This window comes from Thalassophryne amazonica, chromosome 18 (assembly GCF_902500255.1).
Source record: "Thalassophryne amazonica chromosome 18, fThaAma1.1, whole genome shotgun sequence".
Taxonomy (NCBI): Eukaryota; Metazoa; Chordata; class Actinopteri; order Batrachoidiformes; family Batrachoididae; genus Thalassophryne; species Thalassophryne amazonica.
In genome coordinates, this window is record NC_047120.1 from 46,691,765 (window position 1) to 46,718,665 (window position 26,901).

Sequence of the window (26,901 nt, forward strand, 5' to 3'; positions counted from 1 at the left end):
ATTTCAGTTAGCTGATTAGAGGTGATCAAAGGTAACTTTGAGGTTAGCTGTGCTCACCACTGGCAACGATACGCCTCCATCACAGTTTAGTATGAATCATGATTTTAATGTCACACTACGGTTCAAATGACAGTACATTACTGTCAGGTTTCCTCAAAAACCATGCAGAACAAAAAAGACACAAAATTTAAAAAAGATGGAATAATCGAGAGCTACAGCTTCTACATCCTGAACTCTCTGCCTGAATGTTTAACACAATCACATTAAAAACAAACATCTGAACATGAAAAATCAAATTTGTAATCAATGTTGCAAATGTCAAAGGTTCTGACAACACACAAATATTGTAGTTTTGCAGTTTCAGTGTTTTGTTGCACCTGTAATCCATTATGAGACAGAACTTGTGCTGAGTGTCCCAAGTGTGTCAAAATCACAATGTAGACAACATGGCGATTTAAAAGACTCCATGCTTCATTCAGGTGGCTAACACTGTTCCCCCACAGTGCTTTATTTAGAAACACTGAGTATAACAGCTCTGTGATGCGTTGAATTGCTGTGGGATAAAGTGGTTTGAACACCATTAGCGACAGGACAATGGGAGACAAAATGGGTGTGTCCTTTGAGCTTGAGACGACTCCTTTGGGTGATGTGACACAATACATTTTTATTTAAACTGCATAGAAACAGAAACGCTGCATAGAAATAATGCCGTCACAATGCACCACCGCTCTCAATTCAAGATATCTGAAAATGCGGACAACCAAACTCTTCCTAAACAGCTGAACAGTAGAGACACTCGAGGAGGAAGTGCTCAACACTCTTACTCAATCCTTTTCCGTTTTCACTTCCTCTGCAGCCTCTTCTTTCTTCACTTGCACGGCAGCTTCTGCTTTGTTGTCACTGCCGGCAGGCTCAGGATTGGACTTGGCCTTTTCTTCCTCCTTCTTGGGTTCAGGAAGAAGGATAATCTTCCCAATGTTTTGGCGTTCATGCATGCGCCTCATGGCGTCGCCCACCTGAGAAAGGACACAAGCCGAAATGGTGTGCACAGAATTTTTTTTTAAATCATAACAGGGTAAAAAGCTCTCCTTTAAAATCAAAGACCACTCAGTCAATGAAAAAGCTTGCCGGAGAGAAGTAAAGAATTTCCACCAGCTAGCAGGGGAAGCAGATTTCCCCACGTAAAAGATAACCTAACCAAACAAATGTTTGTGACATCACAAACCGTTGCCCCACGTGCATATTTTTGGGCTGGTTGTACATTATTAATATATTTTTTTGTATCAAAGTACTGCAGTACTACGTCTAGCCTCAGTGGTAAGTGAAATACACCAAGGGGTGATTTTACTGGGGTCAAAGGTCAAAACATTCATACATCATAGAAATGTGGGGTCTCTGAGCAATTTAAGCAGGGCATCTAAAGTCTATCTTCAGCGGTTACAGAGTTCTGAGTTGTTTTTGACCACTAACATGGTAATATATTAGTTTTTTTTTTTTTTTTTTGCATTATTTGGGTCTGGTCCTGGACCAGTATGGTCAGTGGTTTGGTCTGAATGTACCAGCACTAGTTACTCAACAGGCCAAATAAGGAAGCTGATTAATGAACTGCCGTCGGTGAAAACCAGCGACATAAAGCCAAAACCAATTTACCCATTAACAACTGATGCAACATCAATTTAGACGGTCACCTAGCAACAGCTGTTGAGTCTATTAGGGAGAGGATTGCTCATCAACAGCACAAGTGATAGCAAGGACAAAAACACCAGTTGGAGTTTTGATGCAAGACAGACTCCAGTGGACTTCCTGTCCGTTACAGTGGATATAAATGCTGCAAGCATCATTTTCATTATCTACTCTAATAACAGCTTGGTGTCCATCTCAGCTTTACAAGTTCATGCTGCCTTTATTTGTCTAACAATCCAAAATGTCCATTGACAACGATAAAAAAAAAAATTAGGAAATACTCAAAATTTAAATGTTGGAACCATGATGTTTGGCATTTCTATTTGATAAACCATTTATATCAAGTAAGTGATTATCAGAATAATTAGACAATTTCTGTCTTTAAAGAATCATTTTAGCAGTACTACACGCACATTCTGTCTGAATCACTATAAACACACACCTAAAAATAAACAATCTTAAATTTATTTATACAACACCTTATCAAATCAATGCAGAATAAACAAAGTAAGTCTACTTTTAATATTTGAACTGGAATCATTTAAATTTAAATTATAACTCATGGGTTACTGATTGTTGCATTAATTCAATCAATCAACTGTTATTATCATCTTCAATTTGCAACATCAAGATCAACACACTAATCCATACATCAGCTACACCCTGACCATACCTCAGCCCTCATTAGGACAAGATTGCCTTGAAACTCACAAAAGTACACAAACCAGATCGGATCTGATGCCAAACATTTCATAAAGTATTGCTGTAAACATTTTAGCCTTAAGACATGCAAACTGACCTCTTCAAAGTGGTAGCAAGCGTCAATGTGGGGTTTGATCTTTCCCTGTGTGTAGAGCTCCAGCAGTGCGGCCATAGTCCTCTGCATGAGCTGGTCATCAGTGATGTAGCCCAGGTGGAAGCCGCCAATGGACTTATTGGCCTGCATCAGTTTCAAGGCACTGAGAGACAGCTGGTTGTACCAGGTCTTAGCCACGGCCAGTATGTTCTTCTTCTGGCCCGTCACAATGTTGGCTGCACCTGGAATGAGGCAGAACAAAATGTTTTTAATAAGAATAAGATCAACTTTATTTATCCTGAAGAAAATTATTTTGCCAGAGGAGAGAAACAGTGACAGTACACAGTGAACAATTTTTTAAAGACATTTCATTTTAAGACATTTTTAAGATATTAATGAATTTCTCATAGAAAAATCAGGTTCATGGCTGCAGCTGCTTACAGTGTTCATTAAGCAAAGAATTACATTACATTCAACTAGACAACATATTAAAATCAGAAATTTTGTTTCTCTTGCAGTACCTGTGTACCAAACCAAATAATTCACCAACCAAACCAACGTTATGGGCCCCTTCACACATAACACGAAAGACGCAGAAACCAGATGAAACCAAACATAAAATATTCCACCTGCTGTCGTGACAGATGCACAGTCGTGCACAACACATCGGCGACAGTTTTATGCATGCTCGTGCGCGTGTGAAAGAGGTACGCCACATGTGTTTTGGGGGAGGGGGGCGTGACACGGTGCACGTGCGATACACATGCACACCACGTGTGTTGGCCGTGGGGGCACTTAGACAAATTTCACATCCAGCTCGAAAGTGATTGTCTTCTCACTATTTTCGTGCTGACTGTGCAAATGGCCACACATTTTCTAAGTGCCCAGTGAGCCGTGTTTGTGTGTCACCTGGAATTTGGACGACACCTGCCATGAGAGGGATCGAACAGTCTCTCACAGGGCACTCTGTCTTTCAGCCGCTGGTGTGCACGAATAATTGTAGCGACAGGTGTAAGAGGCGTTGAATGCAGCTTCGTTTTTTCACAAATGGCATTCAATTCCTCCTTGGTGCGCTAGTCGGCGTCAATCATGTTATATGTGAAGGGGCCCTAAACCATACATCAGAAACCACTGGTAGAACGCTCTTAATTTTGGTGTCAAATTATTTGCAAGATACATTTTTGTACTCTCAAAACTTATCCTAAGATGAGACAAGCCAACAAGGAATGAAGCCAATCAGCTAAGACATCGGGAAATGTACAATAGCATATACTTTGTCTTAGTGGAAACCTAGTCTTTTCGATCTGATATCATGGCATTCGGATGCAGCCATAGAGCTTTGGGGATGTTCAAAAATAACATAATTTTGTTGGGACGTCATGCTGGCTTTGGTCACCTTTTTCACAAGTTAACAGAAACTACCCAGGTACAGTCTATGCAGTTCTTATAGCTTGGAATGCTCCCCTTTTTCCAACTCAGCCATCAGCCTTTCATAACATCCATAGTCTGAACATCTAGAAATCCATGGTGGAACCCACACTCTGGGTTTATTCTGTTATTGTCAGTTTAGTCTGAAAGTTAATGCAGGGGCGGTGGCCAAGTGGTTAGTGTGCTTGGTTTCAGCGCAGAAATTTCCTGGTTCAAACCCCACCTCTGCGACATTTCCCCATGTAATATGGAGCTGCGTCAGGAACTTGAGCCAAATCAACATGCAGATCCACCTTGCATCTGCTGTGGCGAACCCAAGAGAAAACAAGGGAGCAGCCAAAGGGACTTACTAGTCTGACAGTGAATGACAAAAGCTGCAGAGAACAGTCTACAACCCCTGGCAAAAATTATGGAATCACCGGCCTCAGAGGATGTTCATTCAGTTGTTTAATTTTGTAGAAAAAAAGCAGATCACAGACATGACACAAAACTAAAGTAATTTCAAATGGAAACTTTCTGGCTTTAAGAAACACTATAAGAAATCAAGAAAAAAAGATTGTGGCAGCCAGTAACGGTTACTTTTTTAGACCAAGCAGATGAAAAAAATATGGAATCACTCAATTCTGAGGAAAAAATTATGGAATCACCCTGTAAATTTTCATCCCCCAAATTAACACCTGCATCAAATCAGATCTGCTCATTGGCATTGACCCTATGCCATGACATTGACCCTATGTGTCTTTTTTGCAAGGAATGTTTTTGCAGTTTTTGCTCTATGGCAAGATGCATTATCATCTTGAAAAATGATTTCATCATCCCCAAACATCCTTTCAATTGTCCAAAATATCAACATAAACTTGTGCATTTATTGATGATGTAATGACAGCCATCTCTCCAGTGCCTTTACCTGACATGCAGCCCCATATCATCAATGACTGTGGAAATTTACATGTTCTCTTCAGGCAGTCATCTTTATAAATCTCATTGGAAAGGCACCAAACAAAAGTTCCAGCATCATCACCTTGCCCAATGCAGATTCGAGATTCATCACTGAATATGACTTTCATCCAGTCATCCACAGTCCACAATTGCTTTTCCTTAGCCCATTGTAACCTTGTTTTTTCTGTTTAGGTGTTAATGATGCCTTTCGTTTAGCTTTTCTGTATGTAAATCCCATTTCCTTTAGGCGGTTTCTTACAGTTCGGTCACAGACGTTGACTCCAGTTTCCTCCCATTCGTTCCTCATTTGTTTTGTTGTACATTTTTCAATTTTTGAGACATATTGCTTTAAGTTTTCTGTCTTGACGCTTTGATGTCTTCCTTGGTCTACCAGTATGTTTGCCTTTAACAACCTTCCCATGTTGTTTGTATTTGGTCCAGAGTTTAGACACAGCTGACTGTGAACAACCAACATCTTTTGCAACACTGCGTGATGATTTACTCTCTTTTAAGAGTTTGATAATCCTCTCCTTTGTTTCAATTGACATCTCTCGTGTTGGAGCCATGATTCATGTCAGTCCACTTGGTGCAACAGCTCTCCAAGGTGTGATCACTCATTTTTAGATCCAGACTAACGAGTAGATCTGATATGATGCAGGTGTTAGTTTTGGGGATGAAAAGTTACAGGGTGATTCCATAATTTTTTCCTCAGAATTGAGTGATTCCATATTTTTTTCCTCTGCCTGGTCTAAAAAAGTAACTGTTACTGACTGCCACAATCTTTTTTTCTTGATTTCTTATAGTGTTTCTTAAAGCCAGAAAGTTGCCATTTGAAATGACTTTAGTTTTGTGTCATGTCTGTGATCTGCTTTTTTTCTACAAAATTAAACAACTGAATGAACATCCTCCGAGGCCGGTGATTCCATAATTTTTGCCAGGGGTTGTACAAAACAAAACCATTACCAGTATCTGCTGACGTCCATGTTATCATTGTCCACTGTTTCTTACAATTTAATAAATTGGATCATCATCTTATGTAAGCAACACATTAGCGCATGTTATTTCCTGTTAATTTAATACTGAAAAGACCATTTGGTGTACATTTTGCATTATATCTCAATCACTCATTTTTCTGTTATGGATTTACAACCCCTGGCAAAAATTATGGAATCACCGGCCTCGGAGGATGTTCATTCAGTTGTTTAATTTTGCAGGAAAAAAGCAGATCACAGACATGACACAAAACTAAAGTCATTTCAAAAGGCAACTTTCTGGCTTTAAGAAACACTATAAGAAATCAAGAAAAAAATGTGGCAGTCAGTAATGGTTACTTTTTTAGACCAAGCAGAGGGAAAAAAATATGGAATCACTCAATTCTGAGGAAAAAATTATGGAATCATGAAAAACAAAAGAACGCTCCAACACATCACTAGTATTTTGTTGCACCACCTCTGGCTTTTGTAACAGCTTGCAGTCTCTGAGGCATGGACTTAATGAGTGACAAACAGTACTCTTCATCAATCTGGCTCCAACTTTCTCTGATTGCTGTTGCCAGATCAGCTTTGCAGGTCGGAGCCTTGTCATGGACCATTTTCTTCAACTTCCACCAAAGATTTTCAATTGGATTAAGATCCGGATTATTTGCAGGCCATGACATTGACCCTATGTGTCTTTCTGCAAGGAATGTTTTCACAGTTTTTGCTCTATGGCAAGATGCATTATCATCTTGAAAAATGATTTCATCATCCCCAAACATCCTTTCAATTGATGGGATAAGAAAAGTGTCCAAAATATCAACGTAAACTTGTGCATTTATTGATGATGTAATGACAGCCATCTCCCCAGTGCCTTTACCTGACATGCAGCCCCATATCATCAATGACTGTGGAAATTTACATGTTCTCTTCAGGCAGTCATCTTTATAAATCCCAAACAAAAGTTCCAGCATCATGCAGATTCGAGATTCATCACTGAATATGACTTTCATCCAGTCATCCACAGTCCACGATTGTTTTTCCTTAGCCCATTGTAACCTTGTTTTTTTCTGTTTAGGTGTTAATGATGGCTTTCGTTTAGCTTTTCTGTATGTAAATCCCATTTCCTTTAGGCGGTTTCTTACAGTTTGGTCACAGTTTTGTTTTGTTGTGCATTTTTGATTTTTGAGACATATTGCTTTAAGTTTTCTGTCTTGACGCTTTGATGTCTTCCTTGGTCTACCAGTATGTTTGCCTTTAACAACCTTCCCATGTTATTTGTATTTGGTCCAGAGTTTAGACACAGCTGACTGTGAACAACCAACATCTTTTGCAACATTGCGTGATGATTTACCCTCTTTTAAGAGTTTGATAATCCTCTCCTTTGTTTCAATTGACATCTCTCGTGTTGGAGCCATGATTCATGTCAGTCCACTTGGTGCAACAGCTCTCCAAGGTGTGATCACTCCTTTTTAGATGCAGACTAATGAGCAGATCTGATTTGATGCAGGTGTTAGTTTTGGGGATGAAAATTTACAGGGTGATTACATAATTTATTCCTCAGAACTGAGTGAGTCCATATTTTTTTCCCTTTGCTTGGTCTAAAAAAGTAACCGTTACTGACTGCCACAATTTTTTTTCCTTGATTTCTTATAGTGTTTCTTAAAGCCAGAAAGTTGCCATTTGAAATGACTTTAGTTTTGTGTCATGTCTGTGATCTGCTTTTTTTCTACAAAATTAAACAACTGAATGAACATCCTCCGAGGCCGGTGATTCCATAATTATTGCCAGGAGTTGTACCTACACCACCAAACTTGGATGGAGGTTCCGACTTTCTGCCTGTTTGTCTATCTTCCAGTTATCAGTCGGAAACCAAGTGCATAGCAGAGATAACCGATGTCCTGTGAAAATTATCCAAAAAAATAAATAAATGAATAAAAAAATTCAGAAACAAAAAAAGTTGGGGAAAAAAGCTGACATGACAAAAAAAAAAAACAACAACAACTTTGATTCAACTGCATTAACTAAATACGTAACTCCTGACATTTGATCACATCTAATTTAAGTTACAAAAAGCCACTTGGAAAATCTTTTCCAAGGTAAAAATTTGTGGAATTGGAAAGTGTTGGTGGAGGTTCGCGCTCTATGAGCGTGGTGCTCTAGTTTCTAATTAAATATTCTTCTTGAAAATGTCTGGAGTTCCTGATTTAAAATTCAACTGCAGTGAAATCACCCCAAACAAACTTAATTAGGAGGTCTGCTTATGACTGCCTGGGCTTCTTCAGACTCTAGTTCCAGGTCTTTGTGGCTAACACCAACTGACTATTTGTGACACGCACAGATCTGTTGCTCTCATGAGACAGTTCCATTTAATGGGACTGTTTGTCCAATTTGCATTCAAAAGAGTGCCTGATGGGGGCATTCACTATATTTTGTTAAAGGGTGCTCCAGTACTTATGGTCCAGAAGAAAAATTTGTTGGGTTTTTTTGTTTCCAAGGTTGAGTCATGATCGGTCTGTCCTTGTAAATTTTTTTTATGTCTACTGGTTCTTGTGCTAGATTCTTTTCTATAAAGTAAAAGTTCTAATGTTACTTCTGGGTTGTATTTTTCCTCTGGCTACTTTGTATAGTTCGATCATATCGCCTCTTAATGACAGGAGTTCCAGTTAACTTGACAGAATGTAAATAATTCTAGCTGAACACCTATCGTTCAGCTCATTGTGATGCAATGCAGAAGGGAAAGAGAAGCTTGCAGGTGACACCAAAACCAATTATCCATCAATCCATTCATTAATTAACAAGATCTTTTAAATTCAAGTTATTTTAATTAAGCTTAAAATTCCAGGATAATAGATGTAAACTACTAACATGTTAAGACAAACTTCACAAATGGCTGAAACATCAGTGTTTCCACATGATGGGTCTTACCGAACACTACAAGTGTGCCCAAAGGTTTCAACATATTAAAACCTTTTTGAGTGTCTGAGCCACCTAGTGGGTCGAGGACTATGTCCACTCCTGTGAAGACACAATAAGACAGACAAAAAAAAAAAAAAAAGTTAAGACTGTGCCCCCTTGATATTTAAGCATTTTAACAATGGGATGTAACTGGAGTGCACTCTTTAAATTACATAGCTTGGTCATCCTGCAATGTGGAAATTTTGCAAATTTAAAGGTTTCTATTGCAGACAACAACCAATCTTGGATAATCCTATATAAAGGTGTATTTTCTCACCTTTTGGACTGATTTTGCGGATTTCTGCTACGTAATCTTGGTGCGGTAGTCGATGGGGTGAGTTACTCCACCTTTGGAAATGACCTCATGTTTGGAGGCCGATGCCGTCCCAAAAACAGTCACATCCTGGACTGTCTGACATAGCTGCGTAGCAGCGATACCCACACCACCTGCAATTACACAGATACCAGCACAGATGGAAATGAAACCAGCTGCAAATGCAGGAAATTTCCTTTGTTTAGCAATGACTCCATCTGCCTGATTGCTCACTTAATATGATTTAATCACGAAAAATAAACATTAGCACTGAATTATCTGTCTAAATGGAATGTATCGAGTGACACTGGCTTCAAAATGTCAACACACAAATGACTAAAATGTTGCGCCAACACAGGCTACATCCTTAAATGCACCACATACCAACTGAAAACTGACTCATGACCGTTTTGCTGAGCTGCAATGAATCAGAGGATTCATAATAAATTCAGCACATTATCAGTTATGTGCGCGCCTGCAGTATGGCTTAAAGTAGAGTGCAGCGCTTAAAGAAAAATGCTGAGAGTCCAGCAGCATGCTGCACTGAAGGCACATACAGAAGAGGGGCGTATTATGTATTGCAGAATAAAATATGGTACATGCACATATAGAGTTGGATGGGATGTTTTTCTAAACTTGACAACAACACAAGACAGTTGTTTTCCTGGAATACTTTTTGTTCTTCGCTGATCTGAGCATGCAGAGCTGTATCTCACATTCATTGCAGCTTACTTTGGATGCTGAAACCAGGATGTGTATAACAGTAACATTACTAACAGATAAAATTAATTCAATGCGGGTATCGGACTGAAGGTGGGACGCTCCGTCTTCTGCCGGACATCACTGCAATGACCTGGATGTAGAAACAGTTTTCGCTGAGGGCCAAATTTTAGCTGCAAAGTTGTCATTTTAAATGAAGATTTCTCCGCTGAATTACAAATTTGGGCTTGCAGATTTACTTTACTGCATTCATAAGGGTCTTATAAATACATATCAGCTATTTCTTTCTGAAATCTGACCATTTATTTCAATGCAGGTCTACTTTAAAGAAACAACTACTGAAGTTTTTAACCTTCCACTAAAATATGGTTGGCATTTCATGCTGAGCATCATTAAAGTCCCACAATTTCTATGACTCTTCATCAAAACTTCTTACTTAAAATTTAGCAGTGAACCAGCTCATGTTAGCCTTTTATGATGTCACAAAAGCCTGTATCTTGAATGCTGCTTGATGTGCGATGACACGCTGACTAAGCCAGTTTGCACTCTGTACAACATGCCCACACGGTTTGGGTGAGTCAGAAGGAGAGATGGTGCCTCTCCGACAGGAGAGGAGGTGTACCCAGCAGCAGTTACTTTACACTTAATGCAACAAACAAAAAAAGTTGAGTGGATGCATGACCTCAGTTTGTGTTTAGGGCACAAATGTAAAAACCTCTTTAAGATACCTGCTTAAAAAGGCATATAACAATATAACATATTATACAAATAATGAATGCTCATGAGTTCAATGGAAGGAATATTTCATGAGGTGAAAGCTGGAATGTACGTTTCAGCTTCCACCCCATTAAATATTCATTCCATTGCAAGAATGTAAAAAAATTGTTTCATATAACGGCTAAAATAGATCCTTGTCATTTGATATTTTACTAATTTATAAACAACAGAAAAGGGACTTACATTTTGAGGTTAAAGTCCAACACAATGAAAAAGTGAAACATCAATGCACTTCATTCAAAGTACTTATTTACTTTGGTCTAATTGAAAATTGTGGTTTCCAGTTTAAATCTGCTGGAATCAATTTACTAAATCATAAATACACACTGTGAAAAACAACAACAACAAAAATAGCTGTAACAAATTACATTATTTTTTTAAAGTTGATCCAAAGTATCATTTTTTTCAGTGCACTGAACTTTAAATAGGAGTCTAAATTGTGGATGTGTAGCTCTTCGTGGCTCCAGACGGCTTACTGTGGAGTGGATTTTGTGTGTGTGTGTGTGTGTTTTAGAAGAAATGGTCCATCCATCAGGAACACAAACTCTGCCATGTTTGTTTTAAAGCTAAGCGCCCTCCCACTTGTGTGACCGCACGCGCGCACAGCTCACACAAGTGGGACAGTGCTTGTGCACACGTGACTTCCATAAAAAAACCAAAACAAAACAAAAACTGTGTACTTCCTCACTGCAGTGAAAAAAAAAAAAAAAAAAATCACGTCAGAAATTAGTCCAGCCTTGCATTCTAACTTCCTCCTAACAGCTCTGCAGCAGTGGATTTGTTTTGTGTGTGTGTGAGCATGTTGCGCGAGGTGTGCGAGTGCAATGGTGCCCAACGTATGGAACCAAATTGGCACTCTAAATGTAATGACACAAATGAGACAAATAATCCATGTCACGTGACATACAAAGCACCAATCAAATGACAAGGATCCACTCAGCCGTAATATAAAAGCACTTAAACAGTGTCTTATTAATTTTCACGTCACAGTAAAACAACTTTTAATCCTTTGAAAAAACCCACCCTATCAGTTTCTTAAGGTAATTTTACATTTTCCGAAAGTAACCGTTTGAAAGTTTCTGCATAATCCTCTTGTAAAAAACTTGTATGTCTTTACTTTGAATGAAGTCAGGCTATTTTCTTTCATAGACAGCATGGCTTTTAAAATATTTGCCTATTTAGGTCATTATTGGCCCAGAAACCAGGATTTGGAACCACACAAGTGTTTTTGAAATGATGGTTGTCTGGGGAAGGTAACCACTGCCTTATTCATAACCCTGACCACATTCTGATTCATTCAGGTCAGCTGACTGCTGCACACTCATCAATGTAATGCAGCCTTTTAGAAAGCAAAGCGGCAAAAAAAAAAGCAATAAAAACTTTACTGGTTTGAAAAATGTCACACCCCAACACAAACATTGCTCAATCCTACATTCAAATTAAACTGAACATTACACTGCTAACATATTTGTCACCGCAAATCCATGAGTTTCTCATCAAAACCTTGCACAAGTTTTGTTTTCCCATTGTTCCAGCAGAGTATTATGTGATTTTTGCAGCTCATGGGAATATACATTTTGGAGAACATTCACAGAAGAAAAAAAAAAAAGAATAAATAAAATGGACAAATTAGACGTCAGTGCCCAAACTCACAAAATGCCTTACTAGTTGCCTTGCATGTTTTACATATCAGTAGTAGTAAAGCTTTTGTGATGATATGTCTATATTATATATATATATATATATATATATATATATATATAAAAAATAAGAATCTCCCTCTCAGCCCCCCTGAGTAGGGTGGTATATGTGTTCCTCACGCTCGGGTCCTCTACGAGAGGCCTGGGACTTTGAGGGTTCTGCGCAATATCTTAACTGTTCATAGGACTCCACTCTTCTGGACAGAGACCTCTGACTTTGTGCCTGGAATCTGCTGGAGCCACTCTTCCAATGTGGTGGTTACAGCTCTGAGTGCTCCTATTACCACTGCGACCACTTTGGACTTTACCTTCCACATCTGCTCCAGTTGCTCCTTCAGCCCTTGGTACTTCTCTATTTTCTTATACTCCTTTCTGATGTTGCTATCAGCTGGGATTTCTACATCAATCACAACTGCTGTCTTCTTTCCCTTGTCCACCACACTATGTCTGGTTGGTTGGCCAGCAGCTGCTTGTCAGTCTTGAATTTGAAGTCCCACAGGACCTTACCCTGTCATTCTCAACCACCTTTGGTGGTGTCTCCTATCGGGACTTGGGGACTTCTAATCTATATGCAGCACAGATACTCCTGTACATGATTCACGAGAAATGATTGTGCCTCTCAGCATACGCTGTCCCAGCTTACATTCTGCTACTATATGCTTAACTGTCACTGGGGCACATTTGCACAGCCTCCAACTTGTGTCCTGTCGGCTGTGGTAGACGCCTGACTCTGTGGATCTGATGCTTAGGGTTTGTTCTTTGCTGCCATGATCAGAGCCTCTGTGCTGTCCTTTAGGCTGGCTTTTTCTAACCACTGGTAGGTCTGCTAAGAGGAATGTGCAAAACTGCCCAAATATAGGTGCACCAAGCTTGTGGCATCATATTCAAGAAGAAATGAGGCTGTAATTGCTGCCAAAGGTACATCAACAAAGTACTGTTGGTAAGTGAGTGATTTTATACTTTTTATTTTTCATAACTTTGCTAAAATTTGGATTTGTTAAAGTGGTCTCTGAATGCAATTGACACTATTTTTTCTACACTGACACTCGGGGGCGGAGGACCCGACCTGTCCTGCTGGGATGCATGTGATGGGCTACGTGATGGACAGTTGGAGGAAATGGCAGGTCATGTGCCTTTACACGCTGTCTGTGGAGGACGTCGAAGATGTGTATATATTTGGCTCGGTGGTGACCGGCTTTCTGCTGTGTGGAGCGGGCATAGCGCTGGTTTACTGGAAAATTAAGAAGGTGGAAGCGGCAATAATTGGCCCGTCCAGGCTGCCCCACATGATTGATTCGATTGGAAGGGCAGTGTCAGCTCAGTCGGCGGGTGTTAACCGCACGTTGGAAACCATCTCTGGGAGGATGGCTGCACTGGAAAATCGCTTTGATCGTCAGTAATGACCACATCTCCTCTCCTATATTCAGATGTATTGAAAGCCACTCTGTTTCAGACTGTGGAATCTTTCAGGCGTCTGCTAATCTGGATATTCATTCGGCTTCCCAAAACACAGCTGCACTTCAAGGCCGCTGTGATAAAAACCTCCTGAAGAAGAACAAAACTTAAGCCTCACACCCTGGTCTCCCCCCGCCCTTACTTTCTCCAGCTCTGACGTTGACTGTGGACAGTGGACTGTTCAGGGCTGGGCCCCTTTTCCCTCCAGGATGGACAAACAAGGCCACTGACGGCGCCTAAAGACTGCCTCCGGAGTGTTCTGTCTGATAACTGAACTTTTCAAATCTTGGTCATCATCTCGTCGTCTCTCGTCTGTGTGTGATCATTGTTTTTTTTTTTGTGCTGATGGGCTTTTTTTCCTGCATTGCTGCTGTGTGGTTTAATGCAGCAGCTATGAAGGTTTTTCTCTCCCCAGTTTTACCTTGTGTGTGCTTTTTATATGTGTTCATGTACCGGGCCGGCTTATGTGTGTTGTGTGTTATGTGTGTGTCGTCTGTTGTCATGAGGCCGGTCATGGTTTGCTCAGCCCTGCTGTTGACCTAGGCAGGGATGTACATCTGGAGCTGGTCCCTGGGCACCTAAAGGCGACCTCTGCTCCTAACTGGCAATTAGGATGGGTTAAATGCAGTAGACAATTCATTGTGCAGGGAACATGTTCCTATGTGCATATGACAATAAAATTCTTTTGAATCCTTGAATATTTCAAAAAGAAAATGTTTTCATGTTGTCATTATGGGGTGTTGTGAGTAGAATTTTTGGGGGAAAAAAATGAATGTGCTCCATTTTGGAATAAGGTTATAACATGACAAAATGTGGAAAAAGTGAAGTGCTCAACATAACTTTTTACTTAAAATTTGCCAGTAGTTTAAACAGAGTAGGATGCAGTGTAAAGTTACTCTTTCAATCTGTTGCAAACAACAATGCCTCTCAGTGGCATTACATGGTATGGACATTTGAGTCACAACAATTCTCTTGACAGCTAAGAATCATAGAAAATGAAGGAAATCCACATCTGGATTACCCCTAAAAATGTAACCAGTCCTTGGCTTTCAAACATTAGTGGTATGGATTTTGCAGCACAGTGATTTGAACAATCCATGCACAAAAAACTAAATAAATAAAACAAATGAGACAAACATTCTATCATAAAAATAAACCTTATGCAATATGCCCAAACAAGAAGAAGAACAATGAATGGGAAAAAAGGGAGAACAGAAACTAATTTTGGGGAACAATAGGTGACTTAATCCTGGTAGTTGGGTGAGTTTGTTGGATAGCAACTACAGTGAGGAAAATAAGTATTTGAACATCCTGGTGGTTTTGCAAGTTCTCCCACTTAGAAATCATGGAGGAGTCTGAAATTTTCATCTGGTGCATGTCCACTGTGAGAGACCATAAACTAAAAAAAAAAAAAAATCCGGAAACTCACAATGTATGATTTTTAAATGATTTATTGTATGTTACTGATGCAAATAAGTATTTGAACACCTGTGAAAATCAATGTTAATATTGTTACAGTAGCCTTTGTTTGCAATTACAGAGGCCAAACGTTTCCTGTAGTTTTCACCAGGTTTTCACACACTGCAGCAGGGATTTTGGTCCACTCCCCCATACAGATTTTCTCTAGATCTTTCAGATTTGGAGTTTCAGCTCCCTCCAAAGATTTTCTATTGAGTCCAGGTCTGGAGACTGACCAGGCCACTCCAGGACCTTGAAATGCTTCTTACGGAGCCCCTCCTTAGTTGCCCTGGCTGTGTGTTTGGGGTCACTGTCATGCTGGAAGACCCAGCCATGACCCATCTTCAATGCTCTTACTGAGGAAGGAGGTTGTTTGCCAAAATCTCGCAATACATGACCCCATCCTACCTCCCTTCAATACGGTTGCAGTCATCCTGTCCCCTTTGCAGAAGAGCACCCCCAAAGTATGATGTTTCCACCCCATGCTTCACAGTTGAGATGGTTTTCTTGGGGTGTTCTCATCCTCTAAACATGGTAAGTGGAGTTGATTCCAAAAAGCTCTATTCTGGTCTCATCTGACCACATGACCTTCTCCATGCCTCCTCTGGATCATCCAGATGGTCCAGGGGGAACTTCAAACGGGCCTGACATGTACTGGCTTGAGCAGGGGACTTGCTGCCCTGCAGGATTTTAAAACCATGACAGCATCATGTGTTACTAATGTAATCTTTGTGACTGTGGTCCCAACTCTCTTCAGGTCATTGACCAGGTCCTCCTGTGAAGTTCTGAGCTTCTCAGAATCATCCTTACCCCACAAAGTGAGATCTTGCATGGAATCCCAGACTGAGCTAGATTGACAGTCATCTTTTGTTTCTTCCACTTTCTAGTAAATAATCATAACATTTGTTGTCTTCTACCAAGCTGCTTGCCTGTTGTCCTGTAGTCCATCCCAGCCATGTGCAGGTCTACAGTTTTGTCCCTGGTTTCCTTAGACAGCTCTTTGGTCTTGGCTATGGTGGACAGGTTAGAGTGTGATTGATTGAGTGTGTGAACAGGTGTCTTTTATACAGGTAACATGTTCAAACAGGTGCAATTAATACATGTAAAGAGTGCAGAATAAGAGGGCTTCTTAAAGAAAAATTAACAGGTATGTGTGAGCCAGGAATTCTTGCTGGTTGGTAGGGGATCAATACTTATTGCAAGCAGTAACATACAAATAAATTATTAAAAAAATCATGCATTGGTTGAGTTTCCGGATTTTTTTTTTTAAGATTAGTCTCTCACAGTGGACATGCACCTAAGATGAAAATTTCAGACCCCTCCATGATTTCTAAGTGGGGAGAACTTGCAAAATTGCGGGTGTTCAAATATTTATCCCCCCACCCCGGACCCACCCCACCCCACACACACATAGTTTTTTTAACGAGTTATTTCACTGCTTTATTTTGGTGTTCTAAATGACAAATACAGCTCTTTGTTATGTCCTGCATGTGTCAGAGTTTTACCGGCAGCCATGTGGATGAGAATGCTCTTGCCTGGCCTGACATTGGCCATCTCAAACAACATTAGGTAGGCGGTCATGTAGTTAATGGGCAAAGCGGCACCTTCCTCAAAACTCATTGACTCTGGCATGGGGAAGGTATGTACGACAGGTACCACCACCATTTCCTGCCACATGCCATGGCGGCTCATCATGATGACACGATCTCCCACCTGTGGAAGGGAGAGGAGAGAGAGAGAGAAGGAGATTGGAAAAGCTGAAAAAGCATACTGATCGGTTTATCTGCGACATCTGTGAATGAGCTGGGCCTGAGGAGGCTTATGGGAATGCTTTGTGGTCTTCCACAGAGGTTTGTTGTGTGCCAAAAGTTCACCAGTGTTGTGAACGTGCCAAAAAGTGAAGGGCACAGGAAAGAAGTCTGACCCGATATGAATGCTGCAGTGCTTCCTGTTAGAACAACTTGAGTTGCTAAGCCACACCCATTTCCGGAGGCTGCACACAAACTCTGACAACAGACGTACAACAAACACCTCACAGATAAAGATACTGTCCATCTCCACTAGCGTAACATACCTACAATAGATTGTTGCTTTAATTTAGACACATTCCCTTTGGGGTTGATAACATTTTTGAACACTTGATTATATGAAACACTTTAAACCTTATGGTTGGACTCAGAATTGCAGGATGCACAAGTTAAAAAATGCTGCAATACAGTTATGTAAAGTTCATAGCGACCTGTCCTGAGGCATCTGAAAATATTCTGGCAGTATATCAGGAGCTGAAAATATTGTAGAATGCTATCAAATGTGTGCCAGCAGGAAAAAAAAAGCCACATTTTGATGTACACCTGACTGAGAAGCATGAAAAATACAGGCGATCTTTCTAGAGTGTAGCCTGCTCTCACCATGTGTACTGGGCTTGGTTACAGGCACCCACCCCAAACACCCTCAGCGCATAGAGGACAGAACATCAATGCATAGAGGGACAAAAATACAGATACAAAAGTGTGAAGTACATCACTTTATAATCGTCCTCTTTTATCACCATGCAATGATGCTACTGTGCATACAGAGGACAAAAACAGACATTACCCTCAGCCCAAAGTTAAAATATTGGTGGCTTTATGATAGACTCAAATGAAAAAATAAAAATAAGCTTCCAGTGACCTTAAGCTACGACCCTCCCAGAGCAAAATTGAAGGTTCTTGGTGCTGAGCTACATAACATGTATACCAAATTTCCCAGCTACACTGCATGTCTAGAGGTTACTATGATCACAAGCAATTTGTGGTTACAAACAGGTTTCCGGTAACCATGACCTTTGACACCCTGTCCTCAAAACCAATAGGGTTTTGCAGTTGGGTAACCTAACGTGCAGCAGGTGTGTAACAACTGGGCATCTAATGCAAATATTATTGTGTCACAAGCAAATTTTATGCTTACAAAAAACATTCCCATGACCCTGACCTTTGACCACCTCACTACAAAGAGACTTGTTGTAGGTGTGCTACATAAAATTACCAAGTTTGGTAACAACTGGATAAAATTTAGCAGATATTATGTTCACAATAAACTGTTGTATAAACAAATGCTTGAGTAATGTCAACCTTTGACTTTTTGATTCCAAAAATAACACAGGCTTCAATACTCATCTGGCCTAAACATTTTGAGTTGATTGGTCAAGCTGTTTTCTGGTTAATGTGGAGAAAGAAAGCGGCAAGCAGATCGTGATGATACAGATTCCGTGAGGGGATGAAGGGTAAAAACTGTTGATCTTATTGATCAGGGAATAAAAATAAGCATGGGACTGTAACATTTTTTAAAGGATTATCACCACTGAAATGAAAAGGCCCAAATGTCAGAATTGGCCACAGCTGTCAACAGAGGAAACAAAACAAAAAAAAAGTTTGAGAGGAGGGGAAAAGTGTGTTCTATGCAGTGGGGACGTCCCTACACTGGTCTATATTAAACTGAACAAATGAGCCAGATGTGGATCTGGTAGATTAGAATCCATTCCAATTCCAAAGGGGCCAGGGTCTGAAGTCTCTGACCACTGCTGCTGTGACAACAAAACGCAAATGTACATATGATAAAGCAGTTTTTTTAGAGGGTCATACTTCTGGAGGCACCACTGGACTCTGATTGTCCACAACACATCTGTTTACATCTCTTATTACAGTCATACCCCTTCTGTCCCCATCTGGTGAACCTCATCACTGCTTCAGTCAAACAGTATAACAGAACACACTGAAAAAACAGGTTGAGCCCTTCTCTGCAGCATCATGTTCATTTCTGTTTGAAATTATATACACAGACACACATAGGAGAGCCACATGATACCATTTTGACAAATGCACACTTATTCTAAACTAAACTGACAAATTACAAATAAAAGTTCCTACAACAACTGCCCCAAAAAATATTATTGGTTAAACTACATCATTTTTTATTTTTTGTTAACCTGATATTTAAAAGTACCATGACATTACCAGCAGGAAGATTCTAAGTTGATACACCTGTTCTGATGTTGGAGCCATGCTGTGCAGTAACTGGAGAATTCACATGTGCACTAACTGCAGATGTCAAGTCTATGTACAATAAATCATGCATATTTAAAGTGGCATCAACAAAAACAACTTTTTTAAATTGTCAGTTTTATATGAATGGCTTCCTCCTTGGTGACAGAGCACTCTTAAATGTGGATGATGTCTCCAGTTCCTTCAGTTGTGAGGTTCTGGTGGATCTTTAGAACAAAAGACTGCCAATCTCAATTGTGTAAAGTCTGTACGACCCAAAGCGTCTTATATTTTTCTATAACAGATTGGATAGTTGCTTGTCATTCTATGTATTTGTAGGAGATTGTTCCTAGGGAGGACCTGACTTGTGGAGACCCAACATTATGCTCCACCTTGGTTTAATTTGTAAAATATTTTGTCTTGCTCTTAAAGCAGGTATCAACAGGATATGGAGTTGGGTTACCAATCTGTAGACCTGGATTCATGTCCCAGTCACACTAAACGTCTAAGTCCTTGACACTTCATCTCGCTGGTTAAGTAACTTGCATCAGACTAGTATCCTGTCCAGGTACCTGGCTCAACGGATCTCAGGGCCTACACAGGATTTTTTATTTTTGTACCAAAATTGCGTAACCCTGATTAGGCCAATTGGCCAGTCAGAACCTTTATGGAATCTTCCATGCTAGAAGGAGAGATTCGCTGTCTGTATAAAAAAACATTTAACGATTTTCTTTAGTTGTTTACCACAGTTTGATAAAATGGAATATGTTTAGTGGAGGAAAATTGAGTTTTAGTATTTTTAATAAATTTATGAATGCAATTGTTGATCAGGAATACACCTGAAACAGAGCCTTATACCATAATCCACATCTCTCACAGTCTTCCATGTGGAGCTGTTTTACTTTTTGCTGAAAAACATCAGGCTTATTGATTGTATAAATTAGTCCAGTGGTTATTTGCTCTTGCTGCCAGTGTTTCATACCATTGATTCAAATTCACGGTTGAGATAAGAAAGAATTAGTACCCTTCTAGTTGTTGCATCTGACGCTAGTGCTAAATATGGAAAACATCCTTCTGGTTACTAATGGGAGACATAAATGGTGGCACTGTGCTTAATGCAGAGACAAGTAAAACTTGCTGGTTAATTAACACTACATGCAGAATGAAAGCTGGACTTTTGGTTACAGTATCGTAAAACAACAACAAAAACAAATAAAATGTGTTAATGCAGCCATTAATGCATTAATCTCACAAATGTCAAGAATAAAGACATTAATCACAACAAGCAGAATATTAATGAGTTTGTGTGCGGTGGGGTGTGTGTGTGTTCATCTTAAAGATTTATTTTCTGTTTCTTATAAATGGTTTGGTTTTAAACCATTTGAGATATATGTATATGTTTGTATTTGGTACTGGATTTTAATTCCTTAAGTGTAAATTTATAATTTATTGCTTTGTTTGTTCTGTTTCATCACAGAGAGCACTTTGAAATTTCTTTTCTGAAAGTGTTATACAATTAAAATTATCATCATCATCATAGTAAAAATGGTAAACTTGGATTGGGAATGTGAAATGAGAAGGATACTAATAGCTCAGAGGCTGAGATGAAGTTGATTTATAACCTTTACTCCTGGTATTTCATACATTACCCATTAATGTTTACAACACTTAACTAGGTATTTTCCCCTCAGCCCTAAGAATGACAGACAGGCACTATGGTACAGTGAGCTAACGTTTGAACTCTGAGAAGGGCAGCTGATTACTATCAGTCATAGACAGAGATATCGCTGATCAATTAACTCAATCTGGATCTTTGATATAGCATTGACCTTTGACCTCACAGAGGTAGCTAAGACGCCCATTTTCACTTACACAACACTGTAAGGATTAGACTTGTGTTGTCAGTGACTGATAATCATATATTGATCGCCTTTTGTGGCCTGCAGAATCAAATATTGTAATTTAAATTTTTTTTAACATCCTAAGAATATGAGATGTCTTCAGATTCTTCAAAATACAATTGCCTTTGACTAGAAATACAAAATGTGGTCATATAAACCTGCTAGTTTCTCTTCAGTGGTTGTATGCTCATGAGCACAGATGTAAACATTTTATTAATGACTCACAAAATAAATGAATGGTTGTGATCCGTCCTATTTGGCTGAGCTGGTTCAGACATCACATCATTAGGAAAATAGCACCCAGAGTGTGGAACAGTTTAACAAATAAAGTTAGGAAGTGTAGTTTGATTTAGGATTTTAAAACTACACTTATGACTTCTCTGTTCTTGGCTAACTGCAGTCAATGATGGCCAATATTTCATATTTTAAATTTGATTATACAGTTTCTATTTTTCCCTATGGTATTTTGCTTTTTAATAACTACATTGTATATGTATTTTTTCTTGAAATTTTGTTATGTGAACCAATTTGTATGTTTGATTGGAAAGGCTGTATAAATAAATATTATTATTATATCACACGGTACCATTTTGATAGTTGCTAAATTGGAATTTTTTTCTTTTTGAAAACGGGCACAATTATAAATACTAGTTTTGATCTAAGGCTTATGTTAAATATAAATATTTCATCTTTTTAGTTGATGCTATTTATTGTTCTTTATATGACCCCTAAATAGATCCTTGTCATTTGAGGGTGCCATTGATTCGATTTGTCCCATTTGCAATTTTGTGCCATTTACCGTGCAATTTTGGGTCTATACATTTTGCACCATTGCACGAAGCGACCACCTTAATGTAAGAACATGACGTATTGCATTTGCGTGCATGTAGAAATCAAGCATTGATGGACTGTGTGCTCACACTAGCACTCTTGCAAACTTTGACAAACATGGCGGGGTTTGTTTTGGTGACAGACGACTATATGAACGAGCGTATAGATGGTGCTCATTCTTCTTCTAACACAAAAAACAAATCCAGCATGCCATAACCATCTGGATGCATTTGCAGTATTCACTGGGACGTCTCTAGCTGAAGTAGAAGCGCTGTTAGATGAAAAGCTTGACAAATTTCTGTCACGATTTTTCGTTGGACTGAGGAAAGCAGATGACAGTCTGTACATGAAGAAGTCAGTTCATTGTATCAGGTACAGACTACATAGTCATGTTTGGAGTTTACGCAAAGGAGTTTACCGTTATAATGAACAATTTTGGATTGTATTGCTATTTAAAGTTCATGTTGGACTGTTTGGAACCTGTTGACCTTAAAGGACCAGTGAGGCACACCAAAATGTAAGCCCCTTTTCTCTTGTTCATAAATAATAAAAGATCAAATGACAAGGATCTATTTTAGGTGTTATATAAAACAAATAATGAAAGTTTTTTTCATTCATGCAATGGAAAGAATATTTCATTTGGTGAAAGATGAAATATTCTTACGATTGCACTTATAAACATTCATTATTTGTATACTTAAAAATTTGAATTCAAAGATGGTCTGCATCAGGGAATGACCAGATGTCCAGAAGTGGAGGTACCACTATTTGTACTGGGCATTGTTACGTTGACCTCTGATGGGCTGCTATGAAAGACAGACAACCATAACATTTAACATTAGCATATGCAGTCACACAATGACAGTCAATACTAATGTGTAGCAGTAACTGTGGTTGACACGAACCGGTAGTGAAACAATAAGCATCAACTGTAGTCTGATCACACATTCAGTTACTCACCATAAATGCAAGACTGTACCCAATAACCTCAGTTAGCATTTTCTTTAACATGGCTTGTGATAGGATGCACTTTATCACTGTAACAATGTCAGGAAGTATAAATACAGTAGTGGTACATCCACATTTGGAAATGTTGATAATTCTTGCTAATCTATCTTCTGTGCAATCAACATACTGATGTGATAAACGTTGTTGACATTCAAAAACCGCAAGGAGGACTGTTCAAACTATGGAACCTTTTCAAATGTATCATTTGCAATAACCTGAATGGTATTAAAGTAAATATGTTATATTACATTTATTTTCCTTTATCCCAGCTGTATTCGTTGTGATCTCTTTCTGTAAATAAAGGTTCTAGCTTCTTAAAAAAAAAAAAACCCTGATAGTTGTTTCTTATTTTTCTTCTGCCAAGTCAACAGCAATTCCCGTATAACTTGTCAGCCTGGGAAACAAACAGGAAAGGAATGTCATAGCATGGAACGTTGTGTGACACCCAGACAAGAAGGTCCACACATCAACCATCCTGTTAGGTAGAAGACTGAAATAAAAAAATACAGTGAAGACAAGTAGCTCTAGTTTTAATGGGGTAATGCAAAATGACTCCATCTAAAGATTTTCCACATCAGACACATTAAACTGAGACAGTGTCATGTGCTTTGGTCAAACAAGAGCCAATTTCATTTTTTGGTGAAAATTCAGATCAAGGATTGGATCTTGCCTTGGATCTCTGAACTTTGTTCTTTTGATCCTACAATCAAGAATGCTGATTAATTTAGCAATCAGAATCAAAACTGAGGATCCAATTTTTAAATCTTAATTATAGGATCAAAGCAAGAGAGACAAACAGACAGACAGTGAAGAAATAACCTCACTGGTGAGGTCCAAAGATGAATGAGCAGGATCAAAGTAATCAGGATGAAAGGTGATAAGCAGGATCAACTCTCATGATGAAGGACCGAAGACAAATGATCAAGATCAAAGATCAGTGATCAGGTTCAATAGTCAATAGCAAAGATTAGAATCATGATTCAAGAAAAAAGATCAATGGTTGGGCTCCAGTCATTAGACCTAGATTCCTTTGAACCTAATTGAAGGATCAAAGTGAGAGTGAGAGAGAGAGAGAGCAATGAAAACATAACCTCCCTTGTGAAGCTTAAAAACATGATGAGTGATCAAGACCAAAGTGATCAGGATGAAAAGAGAGTGATTAGGATCAATCTGAACCGGATGAAAGTTGATTGATCATAACCAACTCTTAGAATGAAAGATCAAAGATGAACAATCAGGAGTAAAGATCAGGAAAAGTAAGTCTTTTCAACTGTTCCCTTGTCTTCACTCGGGGTCAGCACAGCCAAGGTGAGTCTGCTTGTTGATTTGGCACAGGTTTTTTTTTTTTTTTTTTAAACGCTGGATGCCCTTCCTGAAACAACTCTACATTACATGAAGCAATGTGGCAGGAGTGGGGTTTGAACAGGGAACCTTCCACACTGAAACCAAGTGAACACTAACCACTTGGCCACCACCCCTGTAGGCACAAAGATGGGTGACTAGGTTTAATGGAGCAAATATTCAGATCACAATCTGTCAGGATCTCATCGTTAGACCCCAATTCATTTGATCCTAACTGCAAGATTAAAGTGAAACAGACAGAAATGAAAACTGAGACCCAAAAAAAATGATGAGTGATCAGGATCAAAGTAATCAAGATGAAAGGAGAGTGATCAGGGTCAATGTGATGAGCATAAAAGGTAAGTGATCGGGAACAACTCTCATGATGACAGACCAAAGATAAATAACCCAGATCAAAGATCTGTGATTAGGAGCAAATATCCGGATCACGATTAAAAAGGATTAATGGTCAGGCTCTGATCATTAGACCCAGATTCCTTTGATCCTAATTGGAGGATCATAATTGCAGGAGAGACAGACAGAAAGTTTTGAAAACATAACCCCCTTGGTGAGGTCCAAAGATGAATAATCGGGATTAAAGATGATGAGTTATCAGGATCAACACGCCTGGTCGGGAACAAAGATGAGTGATCTGTATAAAACAGCTTCAAAGTTCAGTGATCAGATCAAATCAAGAATCAGGATCAAAGGTCAATAAGAAGGATCAAATGATTGAAAAGTGATTAATGAAATAATCCCTTCAAAACGAAAAAAAGAACAGTAAATTGACCACAGACGTGTATCTACTCCGAGTGCCCTTCTAGTGAAAACGCATGCAATCTGTTTCGCTAAGACTGGTAGAAATAATCTGGTGGCCCATGTTTAGACTAGGAGAGCTGTTTGGCAGGAGTTTCAGTCCAAACATCAGGAGTTATTTCAGATGACAGTAAACTGAGCTGGTGCGGATAAAAACCAGTGCACCCAGCAGAAAGCAGAGGTACTCACTTTCCTGTCCTTCACCTCCTCGCCGACTCTTTCGATGACCCCTGCTCCCTCCATCCCCATGGTAACGGGCGGCGGCGGCAGCGAGTCGTACAGCCCCTGTTTTCCCAGCAGGTCGGCGAAGTTCAGACCACAAGCTTTGACGCGCACCAGAACCTCTCCCGCCTTCAGCTGCGGCTGGCGCTGAGTTTTCACCTGCATTTTCACTTTTTCGCAGCCACCATACCCCGTCAGCACCACGGCCCGGTAGGAGAGAGGAGTCTGCGGCTCGGCGGAGCCGCCCGCCGACTCCGCCGGAGGCTCCTCGAGCTCCTTCTTCTTCTGCTGAGCGGCCGCTTCTTCTTCTCCAGACATGACCACTTTGGACGTCCTGTGGGAAAAAAAAGAATGGAAAATTTGAGGAAAAGTTTACAAATGAGTATTCACTCATTAAAAGTGTTTAAATGCGAGGTTTTTTTTTTTTTTTTGTAGTTTATCAACTTGGTCTTACTCACTGAAGACAGCTGTTAGGTGATTGCTGCTGCGTTATTTCCTCTGTGCGCGCGCCAAACTCATCAAGTCAGCAAAATCAAGACGCAAAATCCTGTTTGGATTTTCACAATAATAATAATAAACTATTATATTAAAAGCAAAGTGGCCTCTGTGTACGTGTGTCTAACTTTGATCACGGAGAAACTGGGGAGAGCTGATATTTTGTGTTTGGTATGCAAATGTATTTGGGGTAAGGATGAATACCATGAAAACAGAACGTTGATAGGACTAATATTTTTGGAGAAATTACAGATATTTGGTAGCAACAGTAAACAATGGATGTTGATCTCAGATAAGGTCTAAACAAAAGAAATATCTTAACCTTGCCAGTTGTAAAACATGATGTCAACTACATTTGCAAAATAATAAATACCATTGTTCACAAAACATTCTCATTTTAATTTCCTGCACTTTTGGTTAAAATCATTATAGAAACTTTGCATAATTTATTACCACCCTAGAAAAATGTCAGCTACCTATTTTATAAACACTACTGTTAGGTTATTTATGTGGTGAGTGACCTCAAAAAGAATTGGACAGGGAACGGACTTCAAAGTTTAGATGTTGTATTGAAAGGCACCTACGCTGATTACAGAGAGTCATCCAGCAGCACTGGGGTCTTCAAACAGGTCACATGCAAAATCTGGACAAAGAGCCTCGATTTTTCCATTGCACTAATTTTTATTGCTGAGTCAAGGCCGGCCCCATGTGGGTGGTCCTTAGCCTGTTGTGAATCAGTAGCCCAACAACTGGCCCTGAATTGGGCCAGATACTGGCCTCTCTCTCCTAGCCTGTGATTGGTTAGCGGTTGAGACGCTGACGTCAGCCCATGCCTCAGCCCCATGTTGATGTGGCATGAGCGCTGCTCTCCTATTGGTCGTTTAGGAGAGGGAATTGCAGTGCTGCTCTCCTATGGGTTGTTTAGGAGTGGGAAATCTTATGCCAAAATGGAGGCCAGTATCCAGCCCAATTCATAGCCAGGCCGCTTGTCGGGCTAGTGAATCAGTGGCTATGTGATTGGCTGCAAAGTGAAGCGAAGCAGGCGGTTATAGGCGGGTGTCCTGCTC

At 39.6% G+C, this 26,901-nt stretch overlaps 1 protein-coding gene across 1 annotated transcript; it reads right to left on the reverse strand.

The window, feature by feature from the left end:
- Window positions 1–476: 476 nt before the first annotated feature.
- LOC117531031 (synaptic vesicle membrane protein VAT-1 homolog) lies at window positions 477–25,858 on the reverse strand. Its single transcript, XM_034194037.1, is given in 8 exon segments — window positions 477–1,016; window positions 2,483–2,721; window positions 8,749–8,838; window positions 9,056–9,094; window positions 9,097–9,225; window positions 16,707–16,914; window positions 25,307–25,673; window positions 25,798–25,858. Coding segments are annotated over 7 exon segments (1,248 nt in total). The 5' UTR covers window positions 25,658–25,673; window positions 25,798–25,858; the 3' UTR covers window positions 477–824.
- Between the last annotated feature and the right edge of the window lie 1,043 nt (window positions 25,859–26,901).